We start from the raw sequence: 25,276 nt of genomic DNA, 5'->3' as shown, positions 1-25,276 counted from the left end.
AACCAAACAATACCTCACTATGATGGGGTGCAAAGAACTGAACTGAATAGTGTGTGATGATGACATACAGGTGTGTGAACAGGTGATTAGAATTCAGGTGATTGGGATCTGGAGAGTGATATGCGTTCAGGGGATCTATGTGTTTGAGAGTGTGAGTTGGAAGCAGATGTTACACTTTGAAGAATCTAAAATCTAAAATATATTTTGATTTGTTTAACACTTTTTTGGTTGCTACATGATTCCATATGTGTTATTTCATAGTTTTGATGTCTTCACTATTATTGTATAATGTAGAAAATAGCGTCAAACGTTTGACTGGTACTGTGTATCTACACGGTAGATGATTTATATGGGTTGGGCCAAGCCATTAGTTTAGATTGGCCGGTTGCAGTGTGATACCGCCACAGGGAACGCAATTTGTTTGAATCATTTAGCTTCATACTGTCATGATAAATGAATGTAGTTGGTAGCTGATAGCCTTGCTTCATCCTTAGAGCATTGGGCAAGTTGAGTGTTGCAACTGCCCTCTCATACACTACATTACCCATTAGGCAGTGCGAAGCTAGGTGTGGAGCTAAAACCTATACCTCGGACAATAGGGCTGTGATTGCAATGTGAATATAACATGAAAATAGAATTAGCATCTACAAGACATCCATTCTTGTGTTAATTAAATTGCAAGTATTAAACAGCTGTGGTTGGCTCAGCCTGCTCGCCTCTGTTTCTGCCTCACTGCACCTTTAAATTCCGTCTTAATAACTAACGGTCTTTGCTTTATTCATCTACACAGTCTCACACAAATCCTCCCCTTCATTCCCTACATGCTCCATATGGCGCCTGGCTTGTTTATGTTTTTAGAGCCTCTGCTTCCTCAACTTGAAAAATCTCTCCCTTCTCTCTCTCTCTTTCTCTCTCCCTCATGTTTTCTCTCTCTCTATTTGTTTGTGCGTCGAGAGGCATAGCTCTCATTGTGCTCTTCACCAGGGCAGTCACAGGTACCTCCAGTTCAGCTAAGGAGACCTGTCTACCTGTGTGGCTGTCTACAATACATCCCTCTATCATCCTTTCCTCCCTGCCTCCATCTCACTCTCTCCATCTCCTGTTCCCTTTCTCTTTTTATGTTGATTCCTGTGTGACGCTCCTTGCTCCAGATAGTGACTCTAAAAGGACATTTTATTGGCAAGGCAGCCTCATAGTTTCGCCAATGTGCTCCAGTATCAAACAGTTGTCATATAAAAAGCACTTAACAGACACAAACATCGATAATGAACCATTCATTCTCATCCATGAAGCGCTGACGCTTCTTGGCAGAGAGCAGTGTGCCTGTCTGTCCTCCGGGTTGGACCTCCAAAACTCAATGCCATGGGGAACATCCCAAATGGTACCCTTTACACTACATAGTGGACTACTTTTGAGCAGAGCCCTATGGGTGCACTACATAAGGAATAGGGTGCCAATTGGGATGCATTCATGATAGTACTGTGGCTCTCCCTCCATAGGTGCATGATGAGAGGAGAGATGAGTGTGAGCGAGGCCAGTTCTCTGTAGTAGCGCCAGCCAGGGTGGGAACCTCTGGGCATCCTTATGGGATCCTGTGCGTTCTGATCACTGGGACCTAATTGACGCCAGTGTGCTTGCATTTGATGAGAGCACTGATCGTGGCCCATACACTGGACGACATCATACCACGCCAATCTATAAGTTCCTTTACCTTGCACTCCCAATCTGATCCTTAAGACATGAGAGAGGGAGGATACTAAGAGGTTCTCTTCAGTGAATGTCAATTCTCTGGCATTGGTCCCCAGCCTGCCATTCCCTCTTATCCACTATCTAGTCCTATCATTTTCACATCATGAATGTGCTGACTTCCAAGTGTTACATTTATCTATCCTCAAGCTGAAGATGCTGGGTGAAAATGACAGCAATTATTTAAACGACCACTAGGACAAAAACATTCACCTAAACAATGTCTTATCAAAGCAGAACATCACGGAGCTCCACAGGGTGCTAATTATATACAGAGCCTTTCTTTCCCTCCATGTTTTTCAGCTGATGCTCTACAGCTAAGAATGAGCCTGCTCAATTAATAGCTTAGTTTATTGCTTTGCCATTATTAGTGGTCCAACACGCTGTGTATCTATGACCATGACGGTAAACACCTTTAGGGAGGAAATCAGGCTAAGGTGTTATTTATGGTCAGGCAATAGAAGGGGACGCTTATCAAGGGTCCTTGGAGAGAAACAGGAAATTGAGTTTGTCCTGTGTAATGGTGGGTAGAGAGACAGGCAGACCGATCCCTTCTTATTAGCAGAGATGTGTTATTCATGAGGGCAAATTTGGTGTGAACTATGTTTCATTGATATTCTACATAGTCACTTCTCACTGTCTAGGGACCAGAACCATTTTATTTTCTTCATTTATTTATCTATTTCCCCTACGTTGACAGCTAGGAATAAAGGGACTGGGTTACCGCTGGGTCACAGGGTCAACCGTCAGGACCAATAGCAGGCTGTTAAATCATTCTCCCCCATAACGAGCTATTAACAGCATCTATCATCAGCAACCAGGGAGAGAGACAGGCCTGGGTGGGTTGGTAGGGAGAGACACCAGTCCTGGGAGGGTGGGGAGAGAGAGAGAGAGAGACAAGCTCTAGGAGGGTGGGGAGAGAGACAGTCCCTTGGAGGGTGGGGAGAGAGACAACCCTGGGAGGGTGTGGAGAGAGAGAGACAAGCTTTAGGAGGGTAGGGAGAGAGACAGTCCCTGGGAGGGTGGGGAGAGAGAGAGAGAGAGAGACAAGCTCTAGGAGGGTGGGGAGAGAGAGAGAGAGAGACAAGCTCTAGGAGGGTGGGGAGAGAGACAGTGCCTGGGAGGGTGGGGAGAGAGACAGGCCCTGGGAGGGTGGGGAGAGAGACGGGCCCTGGGAGGGTGGGGAGAGAGACGGGCCCTGGGAGGGTGTGGAGAGAGAGAGACAAGCTTTAGGAGGGTAGGGAGAGACACACCGGTCCTGGGAGGGTGGGGAGAGAGACAGGCTCTAGGAGGGTGGGGGGAGAGACAGGCCCTGGGAGGGTGGGGAGAGAGACAATCCTGGGAGGGTGTGGAGAGAGAGAGACAAGCTTTAGGAGGGTAGGGAGAGAGACAGTCCCTGGGAGGGTGGGGAGAGAGAGAGAGAGAGAGACAAGCTCTAGGAGGGTGGGGAGAGAGACAGTGCCTGGGAGGGTGGGGAGAGAGACAACCCTGGGAGGGTGTGGAGAGAGAGAGACAAGCTTTAGGAGGGTAGGGAGAGAGACAGTCCCTGGGAGGGTGGGGAGAGAGACAGGCTCTAGGAGGGTGGGTGGGGGGTAGAGTGAGGGAGTGACGACAGTCGTCACCAGAAAAGCTGTGGTGCTACATTTCCAGAAACACATTATCTCTCTTTCAGAACCTCTTTTATTCCGCTGCGTTCCAATAGGCATTATTGGCATATCTACACTTGTGTGTCCAAAGTTATTTATATAATACAACTTAGGCTGAATGGCTCATTGTGTGAGCAAACAATGCCATTATCATAATGACACACATTCATTTCCTGCATTTTTATTTGATGACAGCTGTACTGCACCATCTTATTTAGCTCCTCTCTGTTTAAATCAATGTCTGTCAATAGCTCTCCTAACAAACATCTGTCAACTCTGACTATATCCACATGATCTGTCTAAGTCATTCCTAGAAAACCTTTTCTGTCTGCCTGTTGTGTGTGACTACATGCATGTGCGTGTGTATACGTGTGTCTGCATGTTGTGTGTGACTGCATGCATGTGCGTGTGTATACGTGTGTCTGCATGTTGTGTATCCACAATGGCTCAGGGGTGATAAGATTGGTTAAGTGGCAGGTGCGAAGCGCCAGGTCTCTAGTGGCAATAGTCTAGCTGATTCCAGCTGCGGAGGAGAAGCCGTCGCGCCATGCCACTGTGCCACAGCATGCCGCCGTGCCCTGAGTGGAGCTGAAAGTAGATCGAGGGTGGAGCTCACACATTCCCTCCCTTCTCTCACACCGGAGACAAAGAGACACAGACAAGCTTAGTGGTTATTTTAAGCAGCTCCATGGCATCTACATCAACAGCTCCCGTGTCTCTCTGCTACAGGAGGGGAGGGATGCTAAACAGAAACAGATCCTGGTCCAAGGGGAGGTTGTGAAAGGAAAGGACAGGAGATATAATGTTAAGCCACTCTACTGCACTGTTCCTTTCTCTCTATCTGAGGCGTCATTTAGGGGAACATATTCATCTGAGTAAAGAATCAATTAGTGGGTTCTGATATGCTGGGGAAGGGGGAGACGAGGGAGGGGCAGAGATGAGGAAGACAGAGGAGATACGGGAGGGGGGAATCTTTATGTAGGAAACTTGATTAGCATCTGGGCCACTGATTGAAATTGTTTCCCTATCTAAGTAGGATCTACGCCTCTCTCTTCCCTCCCCCTCTCTTGCTTTTTCTCGCTCTCATCATTTTCCAGTGTCATGGCTTATGCTGATACCTAGTTCTATGACATGCATGAAGCAAAATGGAAATAAAGATAGCACAAGGCCTGGGAAAGTATAATATAATCACAGGCCTTATTGTGACAGCAGCTCTGAGAGGTGAAAGGAAGAGGCATTGGATGGATAATGGAATAGATAAGGAAATCATTCTACCTGAGCCATTCAATGATTCGTAGCTTGAACATAGTTTTTCTTAAATAAATGGCATCCAAAAAGCAATGTAGTCCACACAAAGTGGAGCAGGGTGAAACTGTAGTATGGCATAAACAGTGCTGTTTGCCAATAATGTATATGTACATGAAAATGCATCAGTATACATTATAATGGAAAAAGGCGAGCCAAAGTATAGTATACATTGGTAAATAGTAAAGATGTCAAAATGATGAATGTAAAGCTGTTTTTAAATAGACTGCATTGTGATACATTGAAATATTCCTCAAACAGGGTGATGTATTTACTCTCTCTGAGTCTGTGTATTTGTTTGATATATCCTTATTTATTTCCCAGGAGCCATGCACCATGTCTCCTCTCATTCAGTCAAAGAGCAAGTGCCATGCTCAATACATCTCCATGTAAATATTATAGCGAAAAGGGAAATTGGGGAGTGAGCGAGGGAGAGAGAGAAATAGACAAACAGAAAAAGACTGACATGTAAAGGGAAGTAAAAAAACACTATTTGATTGGGAAGTTTCCTCTCACAATGTAAGTAGTTTTTTCTGTACTTGTGACTGAAATATCAAGTTCCATTTTGTAATCATCTTGTTTTCCTCCTAGACATTTCTCTTGGCTTTGTGAAAGGTACAAGTATCATGCTTTACTGGTAGGCCTACAGTATGAGTGGGGGATGCGTGCCCCAATGCAGTGAACCATCAAATGTGTCCTGACACTGATGCCACTCTGCTTCAAGGGCAGCAGTGGCTATGCCATGTCCTCTGACCAAAATGCATAGTCCTTTCACCTCCGGCACTATGGCGCCAAATGCACCTGTACATGACACATGACTATCAAGGTCTCTTCCAAATCTGTGACCCCCTTTCTTACAATACACTGTGTGTTCCACAAAGGATGACAGTGACGTGCAGTGTACTCTGATACTGTTAAAGCGTTTTACACACAGTTCTTTAGCCTATTTAGTGTTCCTCAATGTTCAACCTTGAGAGGACCTGTATTCGGGAGCATGTTGGATTGAGAAGATGCACAGTTAGTCAGTTGACAAACAGGATTACAGGGCCTGCTCTGGGAAGCGGGGAGAGGCTTCTGCCCCTGTTCAAGTAACATGATGCACGGCACACCGCTCCTCTCTTCTACTCCAGACACACTGACAATTACCGCTGAAGGTCAGTGAAGTCAGAAGCTGAATGTCACAGTTTAGACACAGTTTGGGGAGGAGGAGGAATATTCAGATAAATATGCTTGTCTATGCTGTCTCCTGTCCTGAAAAATAGTAATTCCCTGCTCCTGAATTCCAGTGTAGCAGCGATTAGGGATTAGGTAGCAGCGAGTTAAAAGGCAACAGAAACGTATCGATTAGAGGGAGTGAATCAGAGCGCCATGGTGCCTTGAATAATAAATTGAAGGGGACACAGCCACCGCTTGTCAAATGGGGATTGTCATTACGAGGGGATAGACTCCTGCTTTACTCCCGTTGGTTGATTCCCCCTGTAGATAAGCTGATGGATAAGTCAAACCATGGGGCCATGGAAGCGTGTCACAAAACATCAGGAAGTCTGACTGTCTCTGAGAAACTTAACATAAGTTTAAGTGAGCATTCCGCAGCCCATTTATCCTCCACCCCACATCCCCTGCTTTGACAGGTGTTTTCTAATCCTTGCATTAAAGGACTGGTTAATGAGAGGGTATTTATAGCACCAACACACACACACACACACTCTCATCTCACTCTCACTCTCACTCTCTCTCTCATTATGGTTGTGTATAGTAGAGTTGTTGTAAACTGATGGACAGAGATTAACTGCTTCATAATAATACTATCTCACAGAGGTGAGGAAATATTGGAAACCTGAGAAAACTGAAATGTAGTGTGTGCAGGAGGCGGTACATGAACAAAAAGGACCCATACTGTAATATAGGTCCAATCAGACTTCCTGAGATACTAGATCCAGTGACCTACTGAAACTCATGTTATTGTTTGGGCTGATCTTGAACAGACTCTAAGAGCAACACAGGCCTCAGTCTGTTACCGACTTAGACACCAGATGATTTGGAGTTGTGGATACCGAGCCAAGAGCGTAATGTCCACACTTGTATTGAGTGGCTCAATAGAAGCAGAATTCCTCAAAGGCCCAATGCCACTCCGTGAAGCCAGAGAATCTATGACAGCAACAGGTCACAGGAGTCATCTATCAGGCCAGAATACATTTTTCTCTCTTATATAGATATATCTGACAGTCTCTCTCTGGTCTGGCCTCCCTACATCATCCCTCATACTGTTTACTCCTGACATGGCTTTCTCCATATCTCCCATCTCCTTTATCATCCTACCCCCTTGCCCGTCCCTTCTTCCTAGTCAATATCTCACTCTTTTAGCACTTTGATTCCACTTACAGTATTTCTCCTCTCCCCCCAACTCATCTTTCTCGACTTCCTCGAAAATAATATTCAAAAAATCATTCTTCTTTCCTTTCAAGTCCCGAAATAGACATCAAAGTCAGACGGCAGAATTTCAATTCAGAATCAAATCCCCAGTCTAAATGTAGCTACCTCCTCTAATTCATTTCTCTCTCTCTGTCCTCTCTCCAGGCTGCGGGCTAGAGTTCCTGCTGGTTCTCTGTGGTCTGGAGCTTTCCTGGTCCTGCCCACACCACTGTATCTGCTACACCGCGCCCAGTACCGTCAGCTGCCAGGCACACAACTTTCTGTCCGTCCCCGAAGGCATTCCCCCGCACAGCGAGCGCATCTTCCTGCAGAACAACAAGATCCACCGGCTGCTGCAGGGCCACTTCAGCCCCACCACGGTCACACTGTGGATCTACTCCAACAACATCACCTACATCGAGCCTTCCACATTCCACGGCTTCGCCCAGCTGGAGGAGCTGGACCTGGGGGACAACCGTCACCTGCGCTCCCTGGCTGCAGACACCTTCCATGGGCTGGGCCGGCTCCATGCTCTGCACCTGTACCGCTGTGGGCTCAGTGCGCTGCCCAGTAACATCTTCCAGGGGCTACGCAACCTGCAGTATCTCTACCTACAGGTACGTTAGCCACTGGGGCTATATGACACTTTTAGTCAAACAAAACAATGCTGCATTTTACATTTGAAAATACAGTATAGAGTACCAGTCAGAAGTTTGGACACACCTACTCATTCCAGGGTTTTTCTTTATTTTTAATATTTTCTACATTGTAGAATAATAGTGAAGATATCACAACTATGAAATAACACATATGGAATCATGTTGTAACCAAAAAAGTGTTAAACAAATACAAATATTTTATATTGGAGATTCTTCAAAGTAGCCACCCTTTGCCTTGATGACAGCTTTGCACACTCCTGTCATTCTCTCAACCAGCTTCATGAGGTTGTCACCTGGAATGCATTTCAATTAACAGGTGTACATTGTTAAAAGTTCATTTGTGGAATTTCTTTCCTTCTTAATGCATTTGTGCCAATCAGTTGTGTTGTGACAAGGCAGGGGTGGTATACAGACGATAGCCCTATTTGGTAAAATACCAAGTCCATATGATGGCAAAACAGCTCAAATAAGCAAAGAGAAACAACAGTCCATCATTACTTTAAGACATGAAGGTCAGTCAATCCTGGACATTTCTAGAACTTTGTGCGCAAAACAATTCAAGAACAAGTGCGCAAAAAACATCAAGCAATATGATGAAACTAGCTCTCATGAGGACCCCCTCAGGAAAGGAAGACCCAGAGTTACCTCTGCTGCAGAGGATAAGTTCATTAGAGTTAACTGCCTCAGAAATTGCAGCCCAAATAAATGCTTCACAGAGTTCAAGTAACAGACACATCTCAACATCAACTGTTCAGAGGAGACTGCGTGAATCAGGCCTTGATGGTCGAATTACTGCAAAGAAACCACTACGAAACGACACCAATAAGAAGAAGAGACTTGCTTGGGCCAAGAAACACGAGTAATGGACATTAGAGTAGTGGAAATCTGTCCTTTGGTCTGATGAGTCCAAATTTGAGATTTTTTGTTTCAACCGCCGTGTCTTTGTGAGACACGGAGTAGGTGAACGGATGATCTCCGCATGTGTGGTTCCCACCGTGAAGCATGGAGGAGGAGGTGTGATGTGTGGGGGTGCTTTGCTGGTGACACTGTCTGTGATTTATTTAGAATTCACTTTACCAGCATGGCTACCACAGTTTTCAGAAGCGATACACCATCCCATCTGGTTTGCGCTTAGTGGGACTATCATTTGTTTTCCAACAGGACAATGACCCAAAACACACCTCCAGGCTGTGTAAGGGCTATTTGACCAAAGAGAGTGATTGAGTGCTGCATCAGATGACCTGGCCTCCACAATCACCCGACCTCAACCCAATTGAGATGGTTTGGGATGAGTTGGACTGCAGAGTGAAGGAAAAGCAGTCAACCAGTGCTCAGCATATGTGGAAACTCCTTCAAGACTGTTGGAAAGGATTCCTGATGAAGCTGTTTGAGAGAATGCCAAGAGTGCGCAAAGCTGTCATCAACGCAAAGGGGGTATATTTTCATTTGTTTAACACTTTTTTGGTTACTAAATGATTCCACATGTGTTATTTCATAGTTTTGATGTCTTCACTATTGTTCTACAATGTAGAAAATAGTCAAAATAAAGAAAAACCCTTGAATGAGTAGGTGAGTCCAAACTTTTTACTGGTACTGTATATACCCAGGGATGTTAAGCTTTAGTTTCTCTGTCCTACTTTATAGTAGCCACATACCTTATAACCAAACAACATGTTGGTAGGTACAGTGTTACAGAGTGCTGTAGGTGTATAACCTCTCCATTTTGCTGTGTTTGGCTGTTCTCAGGATAATCACCTGGAGTTCCTACAGGATGACATCTTTGTGGACCTCCACAACCTGAGCCACCTGTTCCTGCATGGGAACCGTCTGTGGTCGCTGCACCAGAACACCTTCCGGGGGCTGGGGGCCCTGGACCGCCTGCTGCTGCACCACAACCACCTGCAGTGGGTGGACCGCCTGGCCTTCCACGACCTGCGTCGCCTCACCACCCTCTACCTGTTTAACAACTCACTAACCGAGCTGTCTGGAGACTGCCTGGCACTGCTGCCTGCCCTGGAGTACCTGCGCCTCAACGACAACCCCTGGGAGTGTGACTGCAAGGCCCTGTCGCTGTGGGACTGGCTCAAACGCTTCAGAGGTTCTACTTCGTCCGTAGGCTGTCAGGCCCCGGCCGAGCTGGCTGGGAGGGACCTCAAGCAGCTCCGCAAGGAGGACTTCCCCAACTGCTCTGGCTCTGAGTCCCTGCACCAGAGCAAGACCTGGGCCGGGACTGATAAGGTGTCACTGAAGAAAGAGCCACATCCAGTGCCACCGCCTCACTCCCACCCCCACCGTCCTCACCACGAGTCACCACACTATCCCTCGCCACCCTCACCTCTGCCCCATCCACCCCCGTCCGTAAGCGGGGAGGGCACGGGATCAGAGGGACAACCTGGGGTGGCGCCCCCTCAGAGGCCAGGCCGCGCTCGGAACTGCACCCGCCAGCGCGTCAGGGGAGGCAAGGGGAAGGGGCAGAACGAGGTGCATACCTTAAAGGAGATGGCTGATAAGGAGTATTCCTCGCCCGATTTTGAAGGGGGTAAATATGACCACACGTCCCCGGATGGCACGGTCACGCGGAGGAAGCATAAGTGCCCTCCCCGGACCACTGTTCGCCCCCCTAGTGGGGTGCAACAAGCCACCAATAGGGCCACGTTCTCCCAGCCCTTAATACATCTCAACGCCATAATGGGAGCTTTGTTGCCCATGACCATTGCCCATATTCTCCGCTGACCTAGAGGGAGGGATAGATACTGGCTAAACGACAACAGTGCAGTCCTTAGACCTGCTCTAGCTCCTGCACAACAAGGTCTGTGTGTGTGTGTGTGTGTGTGTGTACTTTGTGTGTGTAAAACATTGTGTAGGGAGCTGTTTAGACTCTGAAATAGACTTTCAAACATCAACATCAAATGTGGGACGGGGATGTGTGAGGGACGGGGAGTGAGGAAAGACGAAAGGAAAACACAGAACACGCTTGCACTGCCACTGTTGCCATTATGTTCTCATTTCCTGTTGTCTTTGTCTCTTTCTGTCTAAGTTCTGTCTTCGACTCTGCTGAAGCACAGATAACCAAACTTTTTGGGGAAAAAAAGAGATGGTAAAATGCAGCAATTTAGCTATGAGACAGATAGGAAAACATGTTGAAGCCAGCTTTAATTATCAGTTCACAGTTTGTAAATCCTTATTTGAGGGGTTGAAACAGAAAACAGATGACGTGGTGAAAGAAACCATCACACAGAGAAGTCTAGCCCAATCTTGTGTTTCATATTATTTGCCAAATGTTTTTTCTTACATTCATTGCCAATAGCTGCTGCATAGAATTGGGTTGAGGTATTCGAGGGTATTGCTCATCAACAGGGAGATAAGCAGGAAGCTGCCCGGTCATAAATCATAATTCCATATCAGAACAGGAATGTGCAACGCTCACTTCTTAGCAGAAGTAATGGAAAAGTACAGAAACAGCACTGCAAAGAGCAGCACACACACAGACCAGTCAGCTCCAGTATGATAACTAGGTCACTTCTGCTCCATGTCCAGGTAACATTGACCCCGAGCTACATATCTAGGTATACATCTTCTACCTACTTTACAGTATTTCTACAATATTTACATTCTGCTTTATTAATTCCTGCTTCTAAATGTCCTGTCTTTCTACCTGCTCCATTTCATTTTCTACATGTGCTACTACATATTAAGCTAATATACCCAAGCTGCTAATTATCTTTATGGAGGTGAGTGGGACTGTGGTCGACTCCCATTTCCTTCAAAAACCAGTGTCAACCCCCCCCCCCCCCCCCCCCCAGGAGAAGAAAGGTGTGAATATTGATGGATCTGTCTATTTCTTGTCTCAAATGTTGTTTGTTTGATTTTGCCAAGATGTAAAGAGGACCTAGAGATGGAGCCCAGGCCCCTACAGAGTTGGGGCCTGGGGCCGAAGCCTTAGGCGTTAAGGGTCAGATTAGGTATTCTCAGTTTCCCAGTGAGGCTTTGGGCTTCACTGAACAGAACACTCTTCAGTGTGGGCATCCCCTCCTCATTGAGAACGTGAGGAACATTTATATTGTCCTAATCAATGGACATCAAAGGAAAACAACTGCCCAACAAGACTAGAGAAGAAACAAAAACAATATGTGTACCTTAAATGACTTCTGTAATGAATAAAAGATTAGAAGAAGGAAAAAAATATTGAATTGAGCATGGCAAAACGTGGACCGCCCTCTTGGAAATAATAGAACTGCTAAAATACCTCTCTACATTGACTGCTGTTCTTGTCAATGGATGTGGGGAACCAAGAGAAAGACAATCACTTCTAAAGTAGCAGGGGGTTTAACAGGACCATGGCTAGACAAACGGACAGACAGACTACTGCTGGACTACTATCCCCCTGGACTACAGGAGCTTTTGTGCCTCCGGAAAATACAACAATAAGTTGACGATGTTTGTAATAATAATGATGTTAACTGTACCATTAACAATGACAACAAGAGGACTTAACTAACTGCAGTTCTAATATTAATCATTTATTATGAGAATAACAATATTAATGACATCATCAACAATGAAAACAGGGTTTCTGCTCCCCTGATGGGGGGACAATCTTTCTTTAAATTCATTAACCTTTTTTTTTTGCTAAAAGGAACATTTTTTCTTTCCTTTTTTTTCTTACATCCTGTCAACCCCTTTATTGGATAAAAATGCACAATTCAGTTCCCCCTCCTACTGTTCCACATCTATCTCCTGTCTTTGCCATGATTGAAGGGTTCAATAAGTCGTTATCAAAGAACAACAGTACAAAATGTTTATAAAGATATTAAAATCTATATCTTCTTATGTTAAGATGACTGTTTGACTGTGTTTATTTATTATTCAGACACTGGCTTACACAAGGCTGTGCAGTAGGCCCTGGAGAAGCTGGGAGTCAGGATGGATCCTTCCTTGTCTTTCTCTTTATTAGGAATTTAAAGCTGAAATTGGCTCTGTCAGCAAGTTTGTCTTTTTCCTCCCTGTTTTCCCCTCAATATGTGCACTACTTTGCAATCTGTCTCCCCTCATCAGACACTGCTGGCTAAACTGGCTGCTTTCTACAAATAGAGACATCTCCCTGGCTCAACGCTTGGCTTGTATACATATGTAACACTCACATCAATAAGAAATTGATTTTATTTTAGCGAAATTGACCAAAGAAAGCAGGTCCAAACTACAGTAAGTGACATCTATTGACCAAAAACACAAAAAGAAACACAGACTACTGGTCGACATGCAGACAGAGTTCTGTACAGAGTCAGTGAAACGCATAGCTCAGACATGCAGACAGACATAGCTCAGACATGCAGACAGACATAGCTCAGACATGCAGACAGAGTTCTGTACAGAGTCAGTGAAACGCATAGCTCGGCATGATAGACTGCAGTTGAATAAATCATTTAAAAGGCACTAAGGGGATTTATGATGTCAGCGTGAATCTGTAGATATGCAGGGTTATTATTATTATTCATGGAACGTTAGAACATACATTCGTTTTCCTCTTCTCTACCCCTCTCACCATGATGGAAATTCATCCACAAGTAAGAGTGCAATTTCGTACATTTTTTATTTTTAATATTCTGTTAAACGAAAAAGGGGTTGGGAAAAAACATAGTTTTATGCATCGTTGAGGATGGCTGCGGAATTACATTAAAATGAATGAGTAGCTCTGGCATCTATTAGCATTGGGCTCTAGTGCCATCAAGCCCCTCTCTCCTGTCCTCTCTCTCTCTCTCTCTCACCCTCTCCGTCCTCTCTCGCTCCCTCCCTCTCTGTCTCTCCTATCCTCTCTCTCTCCCTCACACACATATCTCTCTCTACTAACATAACACTCTAAAAACCCTTCCCCAGACCTCAATACTAGAAATGCATCAGATGGACAGTCATTGAGCTCTCCAACCTTGCAGGCTGTAGTTCTGCAAGCCCACCAAGCCCCTCGGCAATGGCTGCATGAGACAGACAGGTGAATGTGTTACGGAGAGAATGTGTTCTTCTGATTCTCTCTCCTTGTTTTTTGGGCATACTGTATCATCAATATTATTCCATCATATACTGTACACTCTAGGGAGCTATACTGTGAATTTGATTTGGAGGCTTGATTATAATATCACCTTTACCACATATACAGTAGTCACTGTGTGGAACTTGATATTTCTTCCCGCAGTTGAAGCCATTCACTATAAACTCAACTCCACTTAGCAGTCCCTCTCAGTAAAGGCATCATGGAGCGAGGGTGTACAGAGAATAAACCCATGCTGACAAACGATACCACCATTTCCTTAACAGCATCATTGCAAGTCGTCCCGACTCATTAGGAAATGACACTGACAATTAAGCAGTTTACAGCTACACAAGGCATTCCATATTACTGCTCGCTTCACTAAGGCAATCATTGGTTACACATTTAGTAGCAATCTCGGAGAGCCAGACACAACACCCCATTAACCAATCACACTCATCTAAATCTGCTGCTCCCCTAGAAACAAGGTTAGTCTGATATGTATGCCTATGCCAAAAGAAGGCTATACAGGATAAATGGGGGCCATAATCAATGTTAAATGACTCACCTTGAGGTAGCTTAGCTAAGTCGAGTTTTACATTATTCATTTTTTCTCAACTTTGGGATAAATTAGTATTTCACTCACAGATACTCTCATCTGACTTGTCCCACTTATTTGTGAGGCACTTCAAAGGCGGGAGCTTAATTGGAATTGTCTTGTTGTGGTTGAATCCAAGAGTGAGCAGCATAGTCAGAACCAACATAGTTCTATTGGGAAAATCCTCTGTGTAAAGCAGGTAGGTCACCAGTTTAAACATATCTCACAGAGGCTTGAGCCAAAACATATGTCAAGCATTTAAATACGTGATGAACCAATGATGAGTGAACTGAGCAAATGCGAGCGAGAGAGACAAAGGGATAGAGAAAGAGAAAGGCAACATAAGAACGTGAGTTGCTCTGCTTAGAGGATATGACATGGGGATGGATTGAGGGAGTGGAGGAAATAAAGAGAGGAGACAACAGATGGTAGAGGTGAGAGACAGAGGAGAGAGGGCTTGAGGGAGCGTAAGAGGGCAAAAAACGACAGAGGGAACAGCCGGGCGAGAAAAGAAGGGATGATTGAGGCCATGACAACATGCATGGAGGAGAGATACACGAGACAGGAAGGGGACAGGAAGGGGTAAATGAGAGAGGTGCTGGCTACAAGTTCACAACAGAGGATGAGCTTAATATTGGGGGCCTATTAATATGTAAGCTATACATATACTGAGTGTACAAAACATTAAGAATGCCTGAGCTGTCCTTTGGTTGGTGGACCATTCTTGATACACACTTCCTGACACAAACTGGTACACCTTGCACCTACTACCATACCCCGTACAAAGGCCATACACCTTGCACCTACTACCATACCCCGTACTTCAATCTTTTGTCTTACCCATTCATCCTCTAAATGGCACACATACACAATCCATGTCTCAGTGGTCTCAAGGCTTAAAAATCCTTCTTTAACCCCCCTCCCCCTCACCTACACTGACTGAAGTGGATTTAACAGATGACATCAATAAGTGATCATAGCTTTCACCTGGATTCACCTGGTCAGTCTATATCATGGAAAGAGTAGATTTTCATGAAGTTTTATACATTCAGTGTACATGGCACCACAACAATCTTGATTATACACAACATATACACACTCCCAAAGCACAGTGAGAGATTTACTAATTTGTTATTCATGCATCAGAACAGAACAGAGCTGCTTGTTGATCCATCTCATAGCCTGAGAATACAGTGCCTTCAGAAAGTATTCATATCCCTTGACTTATTGCACATTTTGTTGTTTTACAGCCTGAATTCAAAATGGATTAAATAGATGTATTTCTCACCCATCAACACACAATACCCCATAATGACAAACTGAAAACTTGTTTTTAGAAATGTTCAAACATTTATTGAAAATGAAATACAGAAAAATCTAATTTATATAAGTATTCACACCCCTGAATCTATACATGTTAGAATCACCTTTGGCTGTGATTACAGCTGTGAGTCTTTCTGGGTAAATCTCTAAGAGCTTTGCACACCTGGATTGAACAATATTTGCCCATTATCTTTTCAGAATTCTTCAAGCTCTGTCAAATTATTTGATCATTGCTAGACAACCAATTTCTTGACATAAGATTTTCAAGTAGATTTAAGTCAAAACTGTAACTCGGCCACTCAGGAACATTCACTGTCTTCTTATCGGAAGCTTTGCAGCCCTACATACGATAAAATAAGTGGAATGCAACAAATATATATTATTATTATAGTGTATGATGACGATCTGTGTCTGTTGCATAGCGTTTAATTGACTCTCTGTCACCGTTGTGTGGGTTTAATTAAAAGCAGGCATTTATAAAATGCATAAGGAGAGTGAGAAAGAGAGGGAGCCGAGGGGGGAAGATTATCACAGGGGGACATGATAATTAACAGAAGAAACATTACACAAACCAAACACTACCTGCTAGCTCTAGCTCCCTACCTCTCTCCCTCTGTCTCAGAGTCCCTGTCTCCCCAATCAATCACAAAGCTAATATCACCTATTTCTGCATAAGCTCCTTTCTTTCCTCAGTCCTTTTATTTGATTTATTTAGCCTGAGAATCCCTTAAGAACTGTGGTGTACCTCCACCAGCTCTCTCCATGCTAACCAGGCGGCATACTAAAACGCTAGGACATAGCTAGCCCAAGGCCACATCACCACCTGCAGGGAGGGGAAGCAATTCTGTTGTTTGACCTTAACTTAGGTTTGCTCTGCTGAATAGGTGAAAAGAATAAGCTTAACCTGGCTGTCTATTACCATGATCAGTGATTGGTAGAAAAGCTTATTTGTAATATTCTGAGAGGATGGAGTTATGTGATAAATCAGATTTCCCCTTCCTGGGCTAAAATGGACGACAGTTAAAGTGCACCTTGGTGTTTACGTTGGCTGGAATGTGATTTACAGAGGGACTTTATTACTGTTTCTTAAAGGACCAATCCACAGCTGAAACAATAACAAAGTGGGCATCCCACCACTGTTATCAAAATAATATTTGGAGCCATGTTTTGAGGCTATACAGTGTTTGTTTACATGTATGTTGTTTACAAACATTGGAGTAAAACAAGCTTATATTTTGGCTTCTGTAGTAGTACGACAGTTGAACTTAGCTCACAAGGCATAATTCATTATTTTCTTCAAGAGTCAATGGGCATATATCACTAAGTCCAAAAATGAATGTAGCAATTGCGGATTGCCCCTTTAAAGACGGCAACATCTCCCTCTACTCACTCCTGGACATCCAGGCCCATTGAAGCAGCCTCACATCTGCTCTGCTGCTAATCAATGGCGGCAATTAACACATACGATCAATTTGAGAGTGGTGGAAGAAAACAGCAGTCCTTTCTGTGACTGTAAAGCCCTGGGGCCCATCACTCTTCTGAGGTGCAGGACCCAGACAAGGGGCTAATGACACACAAAGCACTTTCTCCACTCCGATGAATCACCCTACACCCAGACCTGACAGACAGACAACACACCCCTTCTCTACAAGCAACACCATGTTCCTTTCCCTGCCTTTAATCACACACCTCCCAGTCTTGCACTTCACATACAGTCCTGTTGTATCCGTGGCCATCTTTTGTTCTACATAACAGCTAAAATACAAATGGAACAGAACCTTGAATATGGCCAGGTTGTCAGAACATGAAAAGAAAAGAGATGTCGGCATACTGTGTACTCCACATTACCACCTAAGATGACAGTGTTTCAATCCAGATGATTTTAGTCAGGTCAAACCAAATACAAGTGCTTGTCTTCAGTACACCAAAGCCCTGCTCTCGGAGAAGCACAGCAATATGACAATATTTTCATGGTTATTCTCAGTGGCAACCCGTCAATCTTTTTTTGGGGATGGGGTTGCCTGTTTTGCTTGTTATTTGGCATTAATACGTGTCATATATCAGTTTGCAAATAAAGCCTTTTTTTGCTTTCTTAAGGCAGCTCCAAATGCAGATGTTTCAGCCTAGCTCAGTGCTTTCTGTGGTGGTGGGGCAGCCAGCGGAAAATACGGAACGTACGGGTTGGTAATGTCCTCTAATTGTGCTGTGATTGGCTCAGTGTTCTGTCACTCATGGGGACACTACATCACCGCCAAATCTAAGGGTAGAGCTCGAAAATTCAAGCCCCTTGGGTGCTGCCATAGAGTTACATTAGAAGTGCCCATCCAAGAAGGCTCAAGGTCATTGGCCACAGATAAAATGACATCAAATCACGTTATATCTACAGTAGCTTTGATTGGACTCATACTTTCAAAATCTTAGCTAGCAGTCATCATCATGAATCAAGTCGACAATCTACTTGTCATATGAAGAAAAATAATGAAGAGAAATTATAGATAAAACGTGTCGGTGCTCATCGGCCATTAGACATAAACATTACACAACAAGTTGGAAATTGCAAATTCAACAATGAGTGGTTTGGAAGGAATCAGTGGCTAACTGCAAGCATTGCAAAGCAATCACTAGCCTGTTATTCAGTGGAGTAGCAGTGTGGTCCCAAGTCTGGGTTTAAGGGTCTATTTTACAAGCCTAAAATGATAAACATTGGCCATGCTGTCAATCCAGAATGATTTCTGCCGCGCTCAAAATAACTTAACTCGCTACTGAGAAATCTGACTTCAGTGAGTTCAAGACATTCGGGAGAATACGTTTTGAACGGTCATCCAACTCGGGAAGTCGGGAACATGGGCCTCTTTTTAGAACTATGACCTGAAGATCACTGACGTCATCATTATTCAACCCAGTTGTCTTGAAAGCTCCATAAATCCAAAGAATGCCAGACTTTTTTGACAAAGTCTGATGACAAAATTCCCCCACGAAGGAACGCCGTGCCTCCTTCCTGTTCAAGTGAGCACAACACAACAAGGTGAGTCCAAAAATATCTTGTATGCTGCTGCATAAATGATGTAATATGCCAGGGAGATATGTAATACTAAATGTATGTTGTGTAGTGAGCTGTTAGTAGCCCATGTGCCTCACACTAATAATTTGGTCTATTTTCCCCTCTTAATTTCGCTTACTGTTCTGACATGGTGGTGCACATTTAGCCTATATCCTGTTTTAGAGAAATGTAATCCTTGAATATTGTAAGAGCTTTCATTGTCTGCTTATATGCCCCCTTCATTTATCCTATAGTTCTGACCTGGTGTACAGGGAGAACAATATAAGAATGGCCCATGTTCTAAATTCTGTTGCTGTACATTTCAAAAGTGCTGAACAAATAGTCATAATGATGACGTCCGTCCTAGCTCGCTCATTAATGTCTTAATCGAAATTACAGATTGCCTCTTATCCACTTGTCGTCCCCTTATGACATAGTTTGTACATCTCAATTGTCAGCAGAAACCACATTTGTTTAAGCAAGTCAGCCATATCAGCTATGTTTTTTTAAAAGGCAGTAAATAAGGCTGAATGAACTGTTTCGCTGCCAGACAAGGCTTTGCTGATAGCCAGGTGTAGCAGTGGTAAGATGTTGGGACTGCTGTTGGGACTCTGCTGTTGGGACAGCTGTATGTAGGCCCTAACAGTTTATGGGAACTGTTTGTCATCGTTATAGTGCAAATAATGTATTATTTAGTGTTGTGTTGTGTAGTGGCTTTGCTGGCATGTATCCACCAATTATAATTGTTTTTGCCCCACCAAGATTTACATGCTGAATTCGCCACTGGTAATTCTATCTATCACCTGAGCAGAGGCCTTCCTTCTTCAGTGCAGTGTGTTTTTCCTCTCCTCTGAGGTGCTGCTGTGAAACTCTGGCCCCAGATCCATATTTAGTCATGCCCAGGCAGGCAGGCAGGCAGGCAGGCAGGCAGGCAGGCAGGCAGGCAGGCAGGCATGCAGGCAGGCAGGCAGGCATGCAGGCAGGCAGGCAGGCATGCAGGCAGGCAGGCAGGCATAGTTACTGGGGGTCATGGAGAGAAAGGAACCTGGTGATCCTACAAATGATTTTCCCACTCACCTTGAGGCAAGGCAGTGACAGCCACCAACCTCACGTAATCCTCAGGCTCAGAGGGGAGGGGAGGACTTACTACACAGGAGCTTCCTGGGATACATCCCATATCGCACCCTATTCCCTGTATAATGCACTACTTTTGACGAAAGCCAATAGGGCTCTGGTCAAAAGTAGTGCATTATATAGGGGATAGGATGCCATTTGGGACTCACACATGGATCCAATATAATCTGGTGTGGAGAGCACGGAACATCGTCACTGTTTGAAATGCAATGAGCTGCAGCCTGAGTTACAGCTGATGTGTGTAATTACTGAGCTAGCAGGTAGTGTCTAATTATCCCTCCATACACTCCCTGTCTCCATACACTTGAACAACAGCCGCCGGTCTTCAACGTTCCCCCAATCAATACCCTGATGCTGCATGCTTATCATCGACCAGCTGCAATCAAATCCAATTTGTAAATAGAAAATGATTTGTTGCTCTAGTATTTATTTATATATACGGCCGGGTGGTCTTAGGAAAACAACATGAAAACATCATATTGATATTCAAACATGGGATTTTTTTAGGATTTCTCATTGACACCAAGTAAACAAGAGGAAGTAAAGTGATTTGTATTTGCATGCAACACTTCTTTCCATCTATTTCTTTCTGGGGACTGGGGAGTTGTGTGGGAGAACCTTCATCTCTCTGAAGAAAAACACTGCCTCGACCTCCTGCTGATCTTCCTGTGCTGCTGCCGCTGCAGAAAGTTACATCACTACAACAATAGGAAGAGAGGAGACACGTGAGGATCCCATCTCCCTCCACCTCCTCCTTCCCTCTCTCCCACTCAGTGGGAGACTGAAGGCCCTCTGAGGTTGAGTTCAAACTGCCTTCAATCCCTCTCTCTATGTTTCTGCTCTGCAGCACCAGTAGCACACGGATAAACACACCCACACTGGCACACAGCACAGCATATAGTCTAGTGCACAGCAGCACACTAAAATCACACACGCTAAAACATGCACGTACAAACACATATTTTACATTTGGGTTATTTCACCTCTGTGTATTTGAGACACACACATACACACAGTCTACTATGCACTATGCACGCACGCACACCCCCACACACAGTGCCTGGTTGGCATATCCAAACACACCCAATAACACACACAGAGTCTGTTTTCATGGCTTAAGACCAATTCTGCAGGTTAGATTTGCAAATTGGGATAGTGGGGAACAGTTGGGGAGGAAGGATGAAAAAACATGGCTCAAGAGTAAACAGCATTAACAAAAACAATGGCTTCCCAAAAATAATTGGTCATGAGCAAATTCTTCATCATAGCCAATTCCACTAGACGATAAATATAAAATTCACTCTTGCTGTGCTTTGTTTATATACTGTTGTATCCTGTGACTACATAATTAATATCACCACAGGTAGGTAAATAAACGATTCCATAGGAATCAATTTAGCGGGCATGGAAAGTGAATAATGGTCCAAATGGCTGTTCTCTTGCCATTATTCTACGGGGCATGTATAAATAATTATCATTGCAAGAACATGACAGCTACTGGCACGAGAACACACATGCACGCAAGTACACACACATAAAGGAACAGCTGGAGTTATGGGGACACAGAGAGAGATCTCGCTTAGGATGTAGGAGAGCCAGTAGACCCTGGGAGGTAAAAGAGAGGAGCATAGCATTTTCCTCTGAGTGGCATAATGGTTTGCAACATGTTGTGCTAGAGAACAGATAACACCAGCACTCTGCCCAAATGTCCTGCACATAGCCTCTCCTTGGATGGAGAATTCACACTCATTTGTTTGTCCTGTTGAAGGGCCAATGTGTTCCACTAGAGGAATAGGGTGTCCCTTCAGAAGGGACAATAGCCTCATCTCACCCAGGTACTGTAATAGCCCTGTGTGCCAGTCTGTCTCTAAGACCAACCTGGACTCAGGGGTAGACGTAATATATTAAATGTAAATCTGTGACACTACTAGTATATATATTACGTTATTAGATATATTACGTTTCGTATAGTATGTATTAATTTGTGGATGTCCATAATCCATTTCATATGATATGTTACGAATTTGCAATAAGTATAATATGTTACAAATTCCAATTTGTTGTGGCTAACGTTAGCTAGGTGGCTAATGTTAGCTAGGCTCGGAGTTAGGGTTAGGGGTTAGGTTAGGGTTAGGAGATAGGGTTAGGGGTTAGGTTAGGGTTAGGAGGTAGGGTTTGGGGTTAAGGGAAGGGTTAGCTAACATTCTATGTAGTTGCAAAGTAGCTAAAAATAAGTAAATCATTGCAAAGTTGCTAATTAGCTAAAATTGTCCGTGATATGATTCAAACACAAAACGTTTGGGTTGATAGACGTTCCCGTTATACCCTCACCCGTCCTCCGCGACCAACCTCCCTCCTTTTGTTTTTGCCTTAAGTAACCTACTCTTTCGTAACCATACCAAAACATATCATCAGGGGTGAAAGTAGATTTAATTTCTTCCAAGTATGGGACCTCCTATGAGTGCATGCGCTTGCCTAATCATAGAATTACATAGAATCCCTGTTAATTCAGTAGTATCTCTGTGGGCCTAGTCGTAAAGATTTTTCATTTAACTTTTACAATTTATTACCTTTTATTGTGGCATAAACACAACCAGTCATGATGTTTTAGGGCTTCTTTTCTAGGCTACCTGCGCACGTTCATCCACTCGCAACATATTTCCATCGTTCATCTTTTACGCAAAACACCAAAAAGTGTCATGACATTTAACAATCGTCAATAGGCCAGAATTTATGCGTCCACTGCTGTCTGCGCGCATCTCAGTGTTTGCCACTCATCTCTGCCTTGGCAAAATGTCTGTGTTTTTGTCAAACCACATCGCATTTTGGTGCGCAGGCTATACCGCGCGTTTTCAAGTTCATTTGCACATTTTTCTTGCCTCTGACATGCGGTAATGATAAATAATGGTGTAAAAGCCTACAGTTTTCTTGACATTTTGTTTGAATTATTGTGATAGGCTCATGTTTTACTGGTACTATTTATGGTACTATTTATTTTGCCGGGACGCCGCACCGGACCGTACCGCCGTGAGCCTCATAGCTGCGCCGGATGTCATGCATTTCAATGGAGACGTCCACAACAGAGTGAAAACTCAATGCCCCCTTGCGGTTGAAGGTTCTGTTGCGAGACTAACACCGCATACTTTGACATTTTTCTAACTTTGAGTCATCTTTGAGTCTTCCAGCCAGAGTCCGTCGAAGAACAGGAAGTTACCAAAACAGAGATTATGAAGATATGTGGTTTTCAGTGAAGGCTTTATGGGATAGCTAGCAGCTTGTAAACAATATTTACACATTATTCTTTTGAAGATTCTTCAAGCTCTGTTAAATTGGTTGTTGATCATTGCTAGACAGCCATTTTCAAGTCTTGCCATATATTTTCAAGACGATTTAAGTCAAAACTGTAACTAGGCCACTCAGGAACATTCAATGTCATTTTGGTAAGCAACTCTAGTGTATATTTGGCCTTGTGTTTTTGGTTCTTGTCCTGCTGAAAGGTGAATTTGTCTCCCAGTGTCTGATGGAAAGCAGACTGAACCAGGTTTTCCTCTAGGATCTTGCCTGTGCTTAGCTCTATTCTGTGTATTTTTGTAAACTCCATAGTCCTTGTCGATGAGGAGAAGTTGAGGAAAAAGGAAACAAACAAAACCGGTTTTATTATAACCTGAAAAAATATTTTTATCCTGTCTTGAATGAAGAGTTCATATTTTGCAATCTCCCAAAAGAAATGCCATCTCTGACGAGAGACGGGCTCACCTCCATCTTGTGTTACAAACACTACACTTGTCTGTTCAGTACCGGGGCAAGACTCTGTGAAGTTGATATACGGAGTAATTAATTACGTCACGATGTGAACGGGGCATCACTTTCACCCCTGCATACCATACTAATTTGAGTGTCACAGATGTACTATGTTACGTCTAGTCTTTGAGGCCAGTGAATAATGGCAAGTGAATAAAACAACCTAGATAGGATCAGGAATACAGCATACAGAGACAATATCAAATCAGATTAGGAACAGAATCCGATCAAGTCCACATTTTAATCTGAAAGTAGTAGTAACTCAAGATTACAATGTGGCTGGATAAATACCCTCTCCCTTTGCAAGACATGTAAGACCATTGAGTGGAGGTGATAAAAGGATGCTAAAGCAGAAGGCTGGCTCTTCTCTCTCTGCTCTCCTCTCCGAGTGATGATGCTGTGGTGCTCAGGCATGGCTGCGTCCCGCAATAGCAGGCAGATCTGCATTGATTTTGTGACAAGTGCACCGGGCTCTGCTCTAATTGGCTATGTACGTCTGCAGTCCTCCGGGCTAATTGTGAGGTTACAGCAGCAACAAGACACGCTGCTGGGACCATCCTCACGCTCCCAGCTACAGCCGGACACAGCCACCTTGATTTTATACCAGCTTCTCCAGATCTCTTTGCGGTTTCACTAAATTACATCTTTCAGGCCAGCGATAAGGGAAAACAAGGAAGGAACAGTTTTGGCATGTTGACAATATTGATGTAGATATTTGTCATGCCGGTAAGTACTGTAGGTGTCACAGAGGTTAGTTAATAAGCATTTTGTCTGCTTAACATCTTAAAGTGAGGTAAGAACAGAGTCATGTGCCAGTAGAAACATATTAAGATAGTAACAGGTGATTGTGAAAACAAAGTTAGATCTCTAATAACTAGGTTATAATAGCCAGGTATTCATGTTCTGTAGCCCTAAAGTCATTGGGTAAAGCTAGCCAGACAGCTTGTAACAGGCAGTAAACCTACAGAATAGAAACTGGACTGTGCATGGCTTGGGACCACAAACCAATAAAAAATCTATAAATGCTGTCATATGCTATTTAATCAAGCTCAAATAGGAAAAACAAAACCTTTCTCAAATGGACCCATCATGTTTGGTCCCATTAGTGCTGGTGCATGTTAGCCCTGTGGTGTGCTGCTGGAGCCACGGCATGTGGTGGAGCTCTGCTCTGAGTGCTCCCTGATGTCCATTACCTAACACAGTCCTGGATGTCCATTACCTAACACAGTCCTGGATGTCCATTACCTAACACAGTCCTGGATGTCCATTACCTAACACAGTCCTGGATGTCCATTACCTAACACAGTCCTGGATGTCCATTACCTAACACAGCCCTGGATGTCCATTACCTAACACAGTCCTGGATGTCCATTACCTAACACAGTCCTGGATGTCCATTACCTAACACGGCCCTGGATGTCCATTACCTAACACAGCCCTGGATGTCCATTACCTAACACAGCCCTGAATGTCCATTACCTAACACAGCCCTGGATGTCCATTACCTAACACAGCCCTGGGTGTCCATTACCTAACACAGTCCTGGATGTCCATTACCTAACACAGCCCTGGATGTACATTACCGAACAC

The 25,276-nt window shown here is 44.0% G+C and overlaps 1 protein-coding gene across 1 annotated transcript in view; it reads left to right on the top strand.

Annotated features, from left to right (window-relative positions):
- Positions 1–12,604, top strand: part of LOC115163450 (reticulon-4 receptor-like 1) — a 202,100-nt gene extending 189,496 nt beyond the window's left edge. Inside the window, exons 2-3 of the mRNA XM_029715322.1 lie at positions 7,275–7,726; positions 9,515–12,604. Coding sequence (XP_029571182.1) covers positions 7,275–7,726; positions 9,515–10,501 — 1,439 coding nt within the window. The 3' untranslated portion in view covers positions 10,502–12,604. The remainder of the gene's footprint in view (positions 1–7,274; positions 7,727–9,514) is intronic.
- The last annotated feature ends 12,672 nt before the right edge of the window (positions 12,605–25,276 follow it).

Source organism: Salmo trutta, chromosome 26 (genome assembly GCF_901001165.1).
Source record: "Salmo trutta chromosome 26, fSalTru1.1, whole genome shotgun sequence".
NCBI lineage: Eukaryota > Metazoa > Chordata > Actinopteri > Salmoniformes > Salmonidae > Salmo > Salmo trutta.
This window is presented reverse-complemented; position numbering and strand designations above follow the sequence as displayed.